At 33.9% G+C, this 15,832-nt stretch overlaps 2 protein-coding genes across 3 annotated transcripts in view; both read left to right on the top strand.

Moving 5' to 3' along the window:
• The window catches only part of LOC119639468 (steroid receptor seven-up, isoforms B/C), a 68,673-nt gene extending 57,777 nt beyond the window's left edge, over nucleotides 1–10,896 (top strand). For both annotated transcript variants that reach the window (XM_038036866.1, XM_038036867.1), the window contains 2 exons: nucleotides 10,397–10,554; nucleotides 10,755–10,896. In XM_038036866.1, the coding sequence (XP_037892794.1) occupies nucleotides 10,397–10,554; nucleotides 10,755–10,871 (275 nt within the window). In that variant the 3' untranslated portion in view covers nucleotides 10,872–10,896. The remainder of the gene's footprint in view (nucleotides 1–10,396; nucleotides 10,555–10,754) is intronic.
• Nucleotides 10,897–10,935: 39 nt separating this feature from the next.
• LOC119639469 (putative GPI-anchored protein pfl2) lies at nucleotides 10,936–11,860 on the top strand. Its single transcript, XM_038036869.1, has one exon. The coding sequence runs from the start codon at nucleotides 10,959–10,961 to the stop codon at nucleotides 11,778–11,780; it is 822 nt and encodes a 273-aa protein (XP_037892797.1). The 5' UTR covers nucleotides 10,936–10,958; the 3' UTR covers nucleotides 11,781–11,860.
• Nucleotides 11,861–15,832: the final 3,972 nt, after the last annotated feature.

Here is a 15,832-nt window from a genome sequence, read left to right as displayed (position 1 = left end):
CCACCAGTAATAACAACTAACACAAAGACGACAATAACAACAACAACAACAACGACAAAAGGAGTTGAAGATTTTTTACATTTAGCTGCTTATACGTACATAAACCAAACTATATAGTCGGTTACAACAGCGATCATCAGGGCAATACTTTATTTTTCCAATTTTTTATAGCCACAATCGGAAAATGACGGTATATTGAGTCTTTCATTTTGCTTGTTACTTCAGAATTTCCACGGCGTGCTCCTGCCATAATAAACTATGTCTACCGTCTGGACATCGATTGAAAAATGCAATGGAAACTTTTTGCCCAAGTTTCCTGTCTACGTTCGCCTACATCGCCTTGACTCCTAAAAAGGAAAGCCTAAAAGATTGCTTATTAGAAATCGAGTATATCTGTATTTGTTGTCGCGTTTTATTTTAACGGCATACTGTACAGCGGCCCAAATCGAGTAATTGTGAACCTCTGCCTTTATTGCCCTGCTTTGTTTCAATTCGAATCGGCTAATCGAGAGTAACTGGTTTGCCTGGTTGCCCCTGCATTATTTCAACTCTTACTAACTCATAAGTTATGCTCGCGGTTTGGATCGAGAAATTGGGGACATCTGACTTTATTGAACAGTTTTTTTTTTCAACTCTTAGTCTAGCGAAGCGGTTCGAATCGGATTTGTTGCCCGGTTCTATATCGAATCGAATTTTTTCAATCCTGGATGATGGGTGTTTAAGATTCATATTCAATCGTATGAAATTAGCTCACTTGTTCCTGTAGTTTAAAGTTGATATTAAGGGGGAAAAAAAGAAATTATTTAAAATTTTTATGTTGTTATTACCTTTTTGTTCTTCTTATTTTTTTTCTGCATTTTTTTCTACTTGACAAAATATGATGGTGAAGAAAAGGTTAAATCGTTTTTGAGTGTACTTATAAATTGTAGCAGACGTGAGGCAAGAGAGCTGAGAGCTCTCCTTTGAAATATCTTTTCATGGACGATATATTGTGCTTTTTATTATATTTCTTGGTTACGAAAATTTATGACATTAGAAATATTTTCAACTACATTAGATATAAGTGGAAAATATGAAAGATTTGTTCATATAGAGGCATAGCATGTGATGATGTGATGCCTTCCCATATATATTTTTATATGTACATATATTATATAAGTTTATAACTGTATTACTGTTATTCTCACACAGAGGTTAAAGCATTATTTATGGCTTGATATGAATTTATGACTTTAAGTTAGAATATATTAATTAAAATGCCTGTCTCTTCCTATGTACACGAGCAAGCAACTTTTTTTTTCTTTTTAAAGTACATTTTTATTGATATATGTCCATTGTTAGATAATGCTATAGAGAATTGTAAGACTTTCTTTATGACGAATTATTATTATTAAGCTATTAGCTAAGAATTTAATTCATTTTAAACAATTAGTCATTGTACACTGTTCTGGTGCGAAAGGGGCGAAGAGCTACCTCTTACAAGTGCGGAGAGATGGTGAGATACCCCGACATCCGAGATGGAGCTCCGCGGGATAAAGATTTCTTGAGCCGACAAAACACTCTTCCAACTTTTCTAATTCTAATTATGTCGGGCTTGTCTACACAGCGACGAAGACAGTTTTTTTCTCATTTCCTTTATTAAATTCTTATCCCACCACCCTTGTTTACCTAAGAGGACAAGGGACATAGCCTAAATTTACTACAACGTATCTCGTCCTTGCTTATCTTTAAGGGATATTTCATTAGACCTGCACTTCATATAACAGTCAATCTGATTTTCGCCGCCGTAGTCTTTGATTCGATTTTTTCAGTTATGAAATTTTCAAATTATTTCCTATGACTACTTCGACTCACGCTACGATATACTTGTTTTCTATGCTCATTTCCGGGCGAAAGGAAAAAAAAAGACTAAAAAGTTCGAACTTCAATTGGTTTTAGGCAAACTATTATGGAAAACGAAATACTAATGCTATGAACAAAACTGTGTTTAATATGTTATTACGTGAAAAGATTTATGGAACTTTTCCACAACGAATATTACTAACGCATATCTAGCGCTTTACTTCTTCGTTACTGTTATCGTATTTTCTTTTTTCCATTTGCCACAATATCACTGATTGCCTTCTATAATATCTGAGGCAGGGTGAAAGAAGGAGAAGAAATTATCGGTAGGCATCGAATCGATACCTGCTGAGATTTTCTTATTAACATGCGTAAATAGAAGGTTCGAGATAAAAAACTAAAATAAAAATGAAATTATATAAATGAATAAACATTGCATTCAGTTAGAGTCGATCTTTAAACATCCTATGTAATTTTGCTTGACAAATATCTTCCTTTATATTCATGATAATTATCACTTCAAGGCGTACTTTTTGCGACAATTCTTATAAGGGCCTGAACGTGAGTTCTTATAAAAGGAGAAGCCATGTTTAATGATCGTCTTTTTGGCCATATATAAGGGGGTTCGATCCAAGTTTTTCATAGCAATTTATTATTAACATTATTATCATAAATTTAGCCAAAGAATATATTCTAAGATCAAAGTCTTAAAGCATTAGCATATAAGGCTTTCGGCTTTATGAAAAAGTTTACCGCACTTGAGCTTTAAACCTACGACCATTGAGTTGCTAGTTGAGACTCTTACCTACTCGGCCACTCAGGCGGATCATAGCAACTTAAATTTCAAAATACCATTTATATATTATTATATGGCGCATTATATGGAGAGCGGCTGTAATTGAGGCTCGATTCAATTCATTTCCATAGTCAATACCTTATGAATTGTGATCTGTGTGCTTAGGATAAAAATACATGGACGAACATCGGACGCGCAAACTTAAATTGATTTCGAATAGTAAAAGGTGCATCTACCTTAAGTCTTTGTTGGTGTTTCTGGGTATTATATACAACTGGAGAAATTCAAGCTTCCTCGTACCACAGATGCTGCACGCGTGTGCTTTAAAAAAAGCTTTTTGACTGGACATGGATCATTAGAGTTTTTTTTCAACGCCTTTGTTTGCGTAAAGGCACTGCGACTAACAAGGGATATGGGAAAAAAGGCTGCGTACTTTTTTTTCATAAAGATTTCTTAACTTGATATTGAACTACTTTCGAACATGCTAGTATAAATCATTGAGTTCCATCTGTGAATCGGTCAATCGGTGAATAAATTTTTTTGGCATTTTCGATGGATGCTGGGATGGATGGATGATGGAGTAGAAATAAGAAGAAAAGTAGTTCTAAAGAATTGGGGAAAACAAATTGTTGACATTGAAGGCTTTCTGACGGCGCATTACAAAGTCATGGGTTTCTGCGGTATGCAGTGTAATTGTCCGTAACTTGAAATCAAAAAAAGAAAATCATTGAGTCTAACAAATGACTTAAGAAATTCGCAAGATTGTTTAGCTATGTGGATTTTGTTGTTGTGTGACTGGCAAGCGATTAAATAACAGATATGAATTTTCGACCGAAAAAGTCGACTAAATTGACTTTGCGGGGTAAAACAGTCGAACGAAAAAAGTGAAAATTGCTTGAGTTATGCGGCGTGCCGCCTCCAAAAGTCCAAATTTCGAGAAAATCGCATTTAAAGTCTCAAATGTCTTTGCACTGCCTGTTTAAGCCAGTAAAAAAAAAAAAGAAGTGATATTCCGAAAAGTGTACAATGAGGCTACCTCTTAAGAGGAATGCAATTAATTCAAGCCGTTTCGTTTCGAAGTAGTTCGCTGCAGATTCGATTTAAATATGTGAATGGAACAAAATATATTGAGCTTCTTAACTATAAGGATAGAAGAAAATTTTGCTTTTGATGCAACTAACACATTCCATGATGCAGCAAGTAATTGTGAAACAGATTAGACAGTTGTATTTGTATCGAGACTAATCTTATATGCTTAACATGCTACTGCACTGCTCTTGAAAGCAACCATCAAAAATCATTTTTATCGCAAAGCTACCATAAAGTTTTGGGGTAAACAAAATGTAGACTGACATTTTCTCGGAATTTTCCCCACCTTTAAAAGGCTGCTTTGCCTTTTCCCAATCTTTTATCCTAGTTTTCACAACCAAGAGGCTATCAGCAATGAATGAAAGTTAGACGGATGAGCGAGCAAGAATAAATAAGTTTAATTTCTCAGGTCCATCAAGTGACCTTTACTTGTTACAAACGACGTATCGAAATTAATAAATCCTTACCCTGTGATGGTGTTTCGTTTGTGTAAATCTTTTGCATTTTATTTCACTTTTCCTCTCCTCTAATGAAAGAAAATTTTTTGTCTGTACAAAATAAGTATATATGAATACAGCTGTGGGCATAGAGATAGCACTAATTTAAACCAGTAATATATGATAACAATAACTCTTGATAGCAATGTTATAAAAAATATTCCTTAACATTATGTTAAATAAAAGAATTTCTCAGAAAATTTACCGTCCTCTTGTCTCTCAACCTGTACACACAAGCACATTATCGAGTATAATTTTTTGCTTTGGAATAAGAAACTTCTCAATGATGATTAATTAGTAAATAGAAGCGGGGGGAAATTAACATTTTCATTAGAGCGGCAATGAACAAAAGTGCTCCATAATGGTATTAATTTAGTCCGAGGTAATGCTTTGGGTTTATAGAAGAACAGACAAACACTTCGGGACTAAGACAACACATACTACTGATTTCATTGTCAAAACCTAAGGAGAGCCAGAACAGACAATCACTTCGGGACTAAGACAAGAAATACTACTGATTTCATTGTTAAAACCATTGTAGGCAAAAACTAAGGAGAGCCGTTTAAAACCTTTTAGAGAAATCATCGATGATGTTAACAAACACTTGTCTTTAGGCGTGGCAATTACAGTAGGTAGGTAGGAAAACATCTAAACATGTACGACTTTTCGTTTGAATTAATGAAAAAGGATCTCGTCTTTCAAAACTACATTATCGCCAGACTTTGTCATTTTTTAAAGCGCCATATGGTGGACGGCTTATGCTCTCAAAAAAAGCGTTGTGACGTGGCAAGATACAAATTAAGTTTATCGAGGTAGATGCGGATCGCGGGCTCAACGCACAACGTAAAGTGTGCCTAGAAAACCATACGTCAAGATGATGGTAATATAGGCATACAAGATAGAGCGTTTTAAAAGGATCGACGACTAAATAAACCTGTGATATTCCGAAATATAATTTTTGAGAGGGATTTTTATTCGGGATAATGACATGAAGTTTCTGAGAAGAATTACAAATAATTGTCTTTTGGAACAAAATGCATTATCGCCACAAAATCGCGATATTTATTCTATTAAAAATATAAATATTGTGAAAGAAAGTGGAAAGGAACTGTACTGGAAGGGACATGTCGGCAGTTTTTTTAAAGCATGCACCGCATAACTTAAGTATTAATAGCTAATTCGATATATAGCAAAAGTTATTGCAAAAAAAAAAAGAGACCAAAGAAAGGGTAACAGAAAGAGAAAAAGGTGGAATGATAAAAACCGCTTAATGTACTTACTTCTCGACTTGATTTTATTCTATGAATCTTTCTCTTTCAATCGCTCTCTAAGATTATCGAATATTTTAAAATGCATGTTAAGATGTGTGTTTTAAAATAAAAGTAAATCGTTAAATAAACACTTGTGTTCATTATACTCATGATCGAATATATATATACTATTCATGTTTGCCTGGCTGTTATATGCTCGCAAACATTGTGCAACAACTTTAACTAGTTGCACAATAATTTCTAATTTTAACCATTAAAATGCCACACGATGTCTCTACGTAAATATGTATATATGTGCAATTGAAATTGTACATTTGTTTGTGTATGTACGTAAGCATATCTGATTTGTTAACGTATATATATATTTATTTTTTATATCAATATTTGCATTTGAATATTTATTAAACTATCAATTAATGTCCATATAAATTGACCGCAGATATGTGGTTAATAGTTAATGATGTGTTGTCACGTTAGTGAAAAAGAAGCAGAAAACAAAACTGCCTAATATAAGCATATCTACTTAAGTCGCTGTTTGTGTAGATTACAATCACACCTTGTAAAGGTCGGCATTAAAGAGAAGGAAGAGATCACTTGCGATGCAAGGCAAAATTCTCCGCAACCACCACTTGTCGGTTTTTAATGTTATGTTGAAGTTAAACGAAATTACAATATAAAGGAGTAACATGGCATATAAGCGTAAGAATACTATAAACAATTAATCTAATGTATCCGAAGAGTAGCATAGAGGAAAGGAGAAGAAATTTAAAATCGATAGACAAGAGGGATAATATAATACAAAAATTTATTTGCAACGATTACCAAGGAATGAGTTAATCGAACTTATTTTCGAATTTTTCTGATTACAAGTAAGTGAACCTAGAGGTAGACTTTGCAAATGTTTATAATTATCGTGGTAAAACAAAAAAACTATAGTATAAATAAATAACCTACGATTAAGTCTTATAGACTAAACATGTACTTTGACTTCACCTTCCAAGGTCTGTTATCAAGGAAGAGAGAGAAATCTGGTCCGTTTTTAGTGCTTTGGCTAAGAATACAACAATTTTCTCTTTCCACATTTACATAGGTTTCAAATCGACAACGAACCAGAAATGCCTTCTGTAGGGTCTATTAATAAACACTAGTAATTTTGAGGTGTTGGTTAACCGCGTGTTTATATTTTATATTCAGTAGTCATAAATAAATCTTTTTTTTAATTCAATATTAATTTGATGCCGTTTTCAAGATATTAGATATTTTTAAATATCTGCGGGTAGTTTTTTTTTTTCGTTTTCTTTTTACATGTATCATCGCATGCGTAATGAGATTAGAATGCGTTTTCTATCATCTTCTTCTTGTATTTTAAATTCGATATATGACTTCAAAATATAAAAAATTCGTACAAGACACGCTTGTCCTCAAGTCCATTCGTTCAACGTAAAGTGTAGACCGGTGACCGTTTAGAATAGGAAATTTCAAAGCAAAGATAAGAGTGGGTGTGGGGCCGCAGTTATAGCGAATGCTCCGATTATCCGATCGAGCTTATGACTCCCAGTCCGCGATCGCACCCACCACGTGTAGAGAACACTTTCAGAGTAACTGCTAGCTAGAGAGGTAACAAAAAACCAAGCTGGGAAGTTAGACGCGACTATCACCGAAACCGTTATACCCACCACCACCAACTTGATATTAAAAGATACTAAGAACAAAGAAATGAAATTTTTTCAAAAATTTCATTGAGTGGGCGTGGTTACTGTTTTCCATTTTTATTGAATATGCGTGGAATTTTACCAATCTATCATATCTGGGCACAACACCCAGCTTTGTTGCTTTCGAAAGCAGAGCCATTCTTACTCCATGTTATACGTTGGGCATATCCCTTGTTTGATTACGCGGATTTTCAATAAGGACTTTCTTGCAACAATTTTCAATATTTTTGCTAAATTTGAAGCCGATATCTTAAAGGCCGCGACCAGAAGAATGTTCACGCAGACATTGGCAGCGGAAAAGACAGATCAATGTTTGGTACTATTAGAGAACATATATACTCTGCACGGTCTCTCAAGCTTCCTTCTGTCTGTTGTAGGAATTTTATCAGCAGGTAAACAGATAGAGAGACAGACGGACAGATCAGCATGCTTACATCGATTCTCAATTCGATGATGATCCAAAATAATTTGTGAGGTGTTTTTAACGTCTTCCTGGATGCTGTAAACGTTTGTACAAACTGAATATGTCCTCAGCTTCCAGGGGTGGGTATAAGGATCTTAAGAAAAAAACTTAACTCTTAAGAAAAAATAAATTTGTTTGCTGTGATTTGTTTACTCTTACACATATAGAGGCGATTTCTCTTTAGGCTCTCTGAAGCAAATTTTTAGAATTGTGTATAACGGCATCGGTCCCTGGCGCCCAATCTTTTAGTCGGCCTATTAACTTCCGAATCAAACATCCGAACTATCTTTTTTTAAACTCTCTAAATTTCTTTTAGCATTTCTTTAGCTATTATTAACAGTTTCCTGATGGTGTAATGTGCCATCTTAGGCTTGTTATATCTATGAGATTCAATCAAAATTCCTCGTTTCTTTCTCACTTTGTTCATAAGAAAAATAAAAAAATTAATATCTGGGTCAATTTTATTACGAGAGAGAAAGGCAATCGTTACAATGGGATACGAAAGGCATATTTTTAAAGCATGACGTCAAGATGTATTTTTACAGAAGACATTTGCTCTTGGAGATGAACGGAAAAATATTGCTTATGGCAATTAAAAGTACTTGCAAGTAATTCATATATATCATGTATTCTTTATTGGATGTTTACAGTCAAGTTATTTAACATTCGAAGATGAATTGCAAACGAAAATAGTCTTAGACATGTAAGCTTTAATTAAATATATTTATATATATTTGTGTGTATGTATTCATATCTGCTTAATATTCCATTTATTCTATTTTAACCTATAAATATTTTATTGCAGTTGACCTATGACTTCAGTTTTTTTTTCCTATTTCCGGTTGGATCTTTTGACTTTAATAAAGAGAAATTGATGAGGGATTTCAATATTAGCTGAATACACATCTCATTTCAGTATTCCCAAAAAAAAAAAAATTATTTTGTAGAAAGTTTGAAATTTACGTCATTGCCAAGCTATTGCGTATAAGCGGTTTGGTGAACCACATCCTATATGAGATTAGGTTACCTCGACTTCTGAGAGCCTGAGACATACAATTGCAAGACAAAAAGATGTGGAGGTGCGGTCAGACGTGTTCTCAACCTTTTAAATATTTCAGTCTTTTCCGGTATGCGTTTCCGTTTGATATTAACAGTACATACCCTAGTGTTTGTAGGAAGACAAGCAACAACGGATTTTTTCACACAATCACCGCATTTTCACTGCTTCCGCGGTTTGTTTTTTAAAATTATGTGCAAAAGTTTACTTTAACCCTTTGACGCATTAACAATAAATGCAAATTGTGTTCATTTTTTTTCCTCTTTCAAAATTCATCCGCGGTTATCGGAACCTTTCGCGAACTGCCTCCCTATTGCAAAACAAATTCTGAATTCTGAGTCTATAACTTAGCAATGTGAGTATGTCTCAGAGCATTCATCATAATTAATCCAATTAATCGGTTATGCATCTTTCTCCCACGCTTGGTGCTCTGCTATGTTTTTGGTTGCAGCATATATTCGAGGCTTGTTCTTCTAAATACTTTTCGGAAGAACCACTTAGACTCTTTCGAGAACGTTTTGCCCTACAATGAAAAGATCGGCCCGGAATAGCCGGCTACAACAACTATGCTTATCCTTCTCAAGTGCTTTGGACTTTGTTAGAGCCCGATTATGGTGTAGCCTTGGGACAACAGTAAACGATTTCTAGCCTATAAAAGATTCCTTAGGAATTTTTCAAGCGCAATAGTATATAGCTGGAAAAGCATTTATGACTAACTTATTAAAATATGTTGGCCAAAGATTCCTTTCGATCACGATATGCAGTTACTTCCCGGTCATTAAATGTTGCTCGATGTTGTTAAATGCAAAAAAACCACACTGAGCCGTCGTCGAAGACTCTAAGTTGAGTCCTCTATTATTTTATCTTCACCTTTCTAACCCAATTATTCTGCCCCTTTCTTCTTTTTCTTTCGATGATCGAATTAGTGATTAAGTTAGTGTTTAAAATATAAATGCAACTGAGTTCCGCTTTAATGCGGAATCCTGTGAGTCACGAACTTGGAGAATAATATTTCTGTTATTTCCATAATTTATACCGAAATTAATTACAATAGCATTTTATTAAATTCTCCGATATAATTAAGTATTAATTAATTTATAGGACGCTTAAAATACTTGTAATTTTATGGCTTTCTTTGTCCTTCCTTAGCTCATAATTTTAATTTTAAGATTAGCGGAAAGGATTACCTGTCTTTTCTCATAGTACTGGTTTGATTGAGAGATGGATGGACTATGCATTGTTCAATTAAGATAATCAAATAAGGAGACAGTTTGACGACATTTGAGCAAAGGGATATCTTTGATATGCTTACATTTATCAAGATGAGCAATGTATAGCACTTAAGGCATTTAATGGTAAATGAAAGGCACTATAAATGACACTATACATGTGTACTCTAGGTTTGTTTTTTTTCAATTCTCTCAGCCTAAGTGCATAGGTTTAGATATTTGTATATTAAGACTAATGTATTCTCTTTTAGACTATTTTGCTTGGATAGTTTTAGATTCGATGTCGTCGAAAAGGAATTTTCTCTGATTCTTTTTATTTTATCGATGTGAGGACATCAAGATACTAAACATTGATACGAATGGAAAGTTTTCAAAATGTTTTCACTCAATTTTCTTAATTGATTTAAATTTTGAATGGGTTTCCTTTTCTTCATTTGCAGATGCCTGCGGTTTATCGGATGTAACGCATATAGAATCCCTGCAAGAAAAATCTCAATGCGCCTTAGAGGAATATTGCCGCACGCAATATCCAAATCAGCCTACGCGTTTTGGTAAATTGCTGCTAAGGCTGCCATCGTTAAGAACGGTTTCGTCACAAGTAAGTGCTAAAGCAAGAAACCAAAAAAAAAAAAAAAGAAATCGCTTTTTTTGTTTTTTGTTTTTTTTTTGCCTCTAAATTTAAGATCTTTATTGCTCTCCTGAAAGCCTGTATTGCCTTGGGTTGTATTTCAATTTTTGTCTTTTTTTTTCGTTGTCTTCTTTTTCTTTTCCTTTCTTTTCTTTTCTTTTGGAGCTTAGGTCATTGAACAATTATTTTTTGTCCGTCTAGTCGGTAAAACACCTATTGAAACGCTGATACGTGACATGCTGCTGTCCGGCAATAGTTTTTCTTGGCCTTATTTGCCATCGATGTGACACACAATGTGGCGACAATTAACAACAACTTGATCATCCGCTGCCGCCGTAGCAGCTGCAGCAGCTGTTGCCAGTCAACATCAGCCTATGGTAGCAACAGCAGCAGTAGCAATGCAACAACACCAACAACAACAGCATTACTCGAGTTATGTAGCAGGCAATAATGCGGCTCATAGCAGTTCAGCCGAAAGCAATTACGCAGCTCTAAGCAATAGCAGTAGCAGTTTGGTAGGTGGCAGCGAGTGCAGCGTTGACGTCGAAAATAATTACACGAATACTAATATAACAGCAACAGCTCCTAATCGGGCCAATGTGACGGCAGGGGGCTTCGCAAATTCTTATTCCATGAATATGAGTTCATTGAATGCTGCCAGTTTCTTTGCAAACGATTATCATCATCACCATCATCATCATCATCACTCGCTAACCCCGAGTGCCTTTATGGCGAATACGAATTACGCAGCCGCTACAAATGCGAACGCTTCGGCGGCCAGTTCTACTGCTATGTTAACCAACTATTGCGATGCGGCGATGATGATGGCAGCAGCCGCTGTCAATGCTAATCAATGCCTGCAACAACAACAGCAACGTTTTGCTCTCATCAATGAAAATGATTTGCAGCGGGAGGCCGATGCAACACAAGATGAAACTAGAGCCGTTAATTCTTTGGTGGCGACTGCTTTGTCGTCGTCAGCTTCGTCGTGCTCGTCCGTTACAACATCAGCGTCCTCCGCAACGTCTTCGATTTCGACTGCTCCCTTAACTGCAGCCGCAGTTACCGCTACTGACGCTGCCGATGACTTGATTTTGAAAAAGCAACAACAACAGCTGCGTTTAGCAAAACAAGCAGAAACACCGCCAAATTTAATCGATATTAGCGAAGTTCCTCTTATAGTGGATGTCAAGTAGTACGATAATAATATATAAAAATAAAAAAAATTTAAAAAAACAAAAAAATGAATAGAAAAAAGTTAAATATATATATATGTATATATACAAAAATCTAAAAAAAAAAAAAAAAACAAGCAGAATAGTTTTTGGTAAGTTTTTTAGTTAAATGTTTTATATACACATTGCTTAAAAAAAAATGTATAAATTTTTCCAAAACTATTTTGTGTATAAACTATTTTTTTTTTTTTTATTTATTTATTTAGTTATTAGATTTCAATTCAAGACAAGTCTAGAAGTCAAGTTGTGGTCCTTTTTTTTGTTTCTGTTACGAAAGCCTTACGATCTACGACTTTAAACTTGAGAAGCACAAATACTAAGATGTAGAGGTAAAAGCTCAAAATTTCTACTGAGTTTGTAGACAAATGAAAATACAATCTTTTTATATCAAAAAAAAAAAAAAAAGAGAAGCAATGTTGCATTTGGAATTTCTTTAATCTTTAAAAAAAAAAAAATTGTTATAAATATTCGCTCAAACTTTGGCTTAATATATATATACATTTTTCATTTTTCGTTTTGCAATTTTTTTTTTCTCTCTGACTTCGGACGACATATCTTAACAAAAACAAAAAAAAAAAAAAAAAAAACAAAACCAAACAAAACATTTTCATTATAAAAAATTTACGTAAAACGTAATCCTGTTAGTGTTGTAATATAAATATTCTGTAAAAAAAAAAAGGAAAAAAAATTATATTTTGTAAAAAATTATAGTAAATGAATTTTGCTCGTATTGAAGTGAAATGTTCTGTATGTGTGTGTAAAAAATTCTCTATTGTGAAGGCACTCAATTATACTTAATCGTTAAATTTTGTTTAGATATAAACTAATATTAAAAAGGAGAAGAAAAACTTTTCTTATTGTTAAAAGAAACATTCTCAACTACTCCCACACACATATCCGATATTAGAATTATGTGTGTATGTATGCATATATGTATATGTATATATATATATATATATATGTGTATATATGTATATATATGTAGATATGTAGATTACATTACTTTGCACAATTATACCAAAAATTTTTTAAATTTTTTATGTTTTTCCTCTTATTAATGAAACAAAAAAAAAAAAAGGAAACTAATTCAGTGGCAATTTAATTAAAAATTTGATTTATGTAAAGACTTTGCAGAAAACAAAAAAAAAAAAACATCTAAAAGATGGAGACGCTTTATTTCTTTTTTTTAACATTATTTTAATTTTTTTTTATTTTTTCTAATTGTGTTTTTACTTTTATTATTCAGCATCAAATTTAATTTTTTTTCCGAACAGTGACAAAATATTTTGAGAAAAATCCTGTGCACTCGGTGTGAGAGATCTTTAGCAAGTAGGCAATAGGCAAAGTGAGATCAACGTAGAGAGATGAACGTATTACGAATAGTTGTAGATACGTTGTCGATGACAATTTATTATAAGTGTACGATTTTCAATTCGTTCTTCCCTTTTACGGGAAAAATATTTTCCAAATATTTCCAATAATTTCCGAAAGGAATCAAAGAAATTAAATATCGAGTTTTTATCTTCGATTGCAAACGTTACACTAGCAAATGCACCGATCATAAGCCGGACGGAAGGACGGATGGATGACTACAACTATGTGATATAAGATACTTTGAATAGAATACTTACACTATTTACTTAGTCAACTTTATTAAAAATTTCTTTTATTTGAAGGATTTAATCCATGGATGTGAGCGGGGTCTACCGACTTTTCCAAATTTTGTTTTCCGTATTTAAAAAAGAATATTTGCAATAAGTCTTTGTTCTTGTGAGTATTCTGAGTATGTCACAAGTAGAGAGTTGTCTACGTAAAGTTGGCTAAATTGGTACTGAAGGAAATGATCTCGAATGCATTGACGCATCAAAGAAATTTTCTATTAATCTCTCTAATTTATCAAAGTGACGTCCAAGTTGTCTCATGAAGTGCGATTTCATTTGTTCCTATAATATCTAGACGCCATTAAATTGAAGATCACTCATCTCTCTGCGGTCGGTGATCCACAACGATGACAACCTGGTCTTTTCGCAGGATATCCTTTGGGCAATGATAGCAATAATCAAGCACCTTGAGGAAAGCTCGGATCAATCAAAATGACCTATCGAAACTTCCATAGAGTATCTAATAAGTATTCTTGGTTTTGTCGAAGGGACGTGAAATTTCACTTTTTAAGTGATTCCCGACAAATGTCTCTTGAAGACTGTCCGCTGTCTGAGGGCTATACTCGTTTCATAAGGATTGTTTATTAAAAATTTGGGTACATTTCACTCTTAGCCAGGAGAACTTTGCCGTTTGCTTCTTCTAACCTTCTGGAACTTGAGAATTCGCATTATTCTTAAAAGCAAAGAAGCAGGAGTAAGTATATGCTCTGTCACTCACACCTATCAATTAAAAGTTCTATCAAATAATGCTGTGTTCAAAACGTAAAAACAGTTTTATTTTATCTTTTTTGAATTCAATTGTTATCCCAAATCTATTTCGTCGCTTTCAGAGATGCTGTGCACTTATGGCAACTTTTTTTTCGAGTCTCGAAAGAGTTGTTATAGTCGATTTCCGGAATGGTCTTCAAAGCTTTCGGCGATTCAGCTTGTATCTCTTCAATCGGGTCAAAACGTTATCCCCGAAGAGATCCTTCGAGTTTAGGGAATAGCCAAAAGTCACGTGTGGGTAAGTCAGGTGAATGGGACCGTGGAGGAACCATATGGGTTGAACTTTTCGCGAAATTATCTCGAATAATCAATGAGGAGTGAGATGGTACATTATCGAGTTGGACAAACCAAAAACTATCTTGCCACAATTCTGGGTCCTTTTCGAAAAAAATTCGTTCTTAACAATTTGGCCCGAAATTCATCACTTTGATAATCGAGAAAAACTGTCGACATCAGCTTGACTTTTGAACGATTATGGCGCGGTTTTTTCGGTCTTGGCTCGCTTTTTGTACAATATTCGCTCGACTGATCGATTGGTTCCGGGTCGTAAGCGTAGATTCAAGTCTTATCTCTCGTAATAATGTGTTTCATGACCAATTGATAGTCAAGACATTCATAGATTTGAACGCGATCGTCTTTTTCAAAGAATTTGAGCGTTTTTGTTGCCGATCTCTTAATATGTTATTGACTGATACGCTTTAAATGCCAACAACGTCAGTCAGATCTCTAATTGCTAATCGATCAGTTGTTCGGGCCGAATCTTTGATTCGTTTGTCGGAAATTCCGTCGGTAGAGGTTGATGGGCGTCGCTATGAAGACGGTTTTCGACCGTAAACCGTTCCACCAAATTTATTACATCATTTGCAAACACTTGCTTCCGACATAGTGTATTCACCACAAGATATTTTATTTCGCGAATAAAACTTAATGTAATTTCTTTGCTCAACAAAATCACTCATTGTATAAATCGGAAAAAGTAAGTTTGGTGCGTTGTGTACAGCCAAGCGCAGCTAAAATACTAATAATGTTTACGATGTGAAATCTGACCCAGATGTGTGGCATAGCGTGATCAATTTGGAAAATACACGCCCGCAGAGTTTGGACACAGTATTATATAACCTTGATTAGTACAATTTTGAATCGATTTAGTAAAGTTCTGTTGCCCGCCTTTTCAAAAGTCAATCTATCGTTGTGAGAGGCTCATCCCCCGCACAGTTCAGAAAATATTGTTTTCTTGAAGTGAAAATGAAGATCCTGGATATTTAACGTACTTCCTCGGGTGTAGACCTTTTTTTTTATTTCTTTATGTTCACTAAAATTATACTCAGTTTACTTTACTCTTCTTTGGCTGACTTTGCCAGGCAGCCGCGTAAACGTTTTTTGTTATTTTTATTAATAATAATTTTATTATTTTTTTTTTTTTGTCAAGTTGATTTTATTTATATTTAGTTTATTATGTGTAAATTTTTGTTTTTTTTTTTTTTTTTTTTTTTTTTATAATAATTTTTATAAAATTTATAATAAAAAAAAAAAAAAAAAAAAAAAAAAAGTGAAAAATATTTTTTATAATTTTTTAAGTTAATC

This window comes from Glossina fuscipes, unplaced genomic scaffold (assembly GCF_014805625.2).
Source record: "Glossina fuscipes isolate IAEA_lab_2018 unplaced genomic scaffold, Yale_Gfus_2 112, whole genome shotgun sequence".
NCBI classification, from domain to species: Eukaryota; Metazoa; Arthropoda; class Insecta; order Diptera; family Glossinidae; genus Glossina; species Glossina fuscipes.
This window is presented reverse-complemented; position numbering and strand designations above follow the sequence as displayed.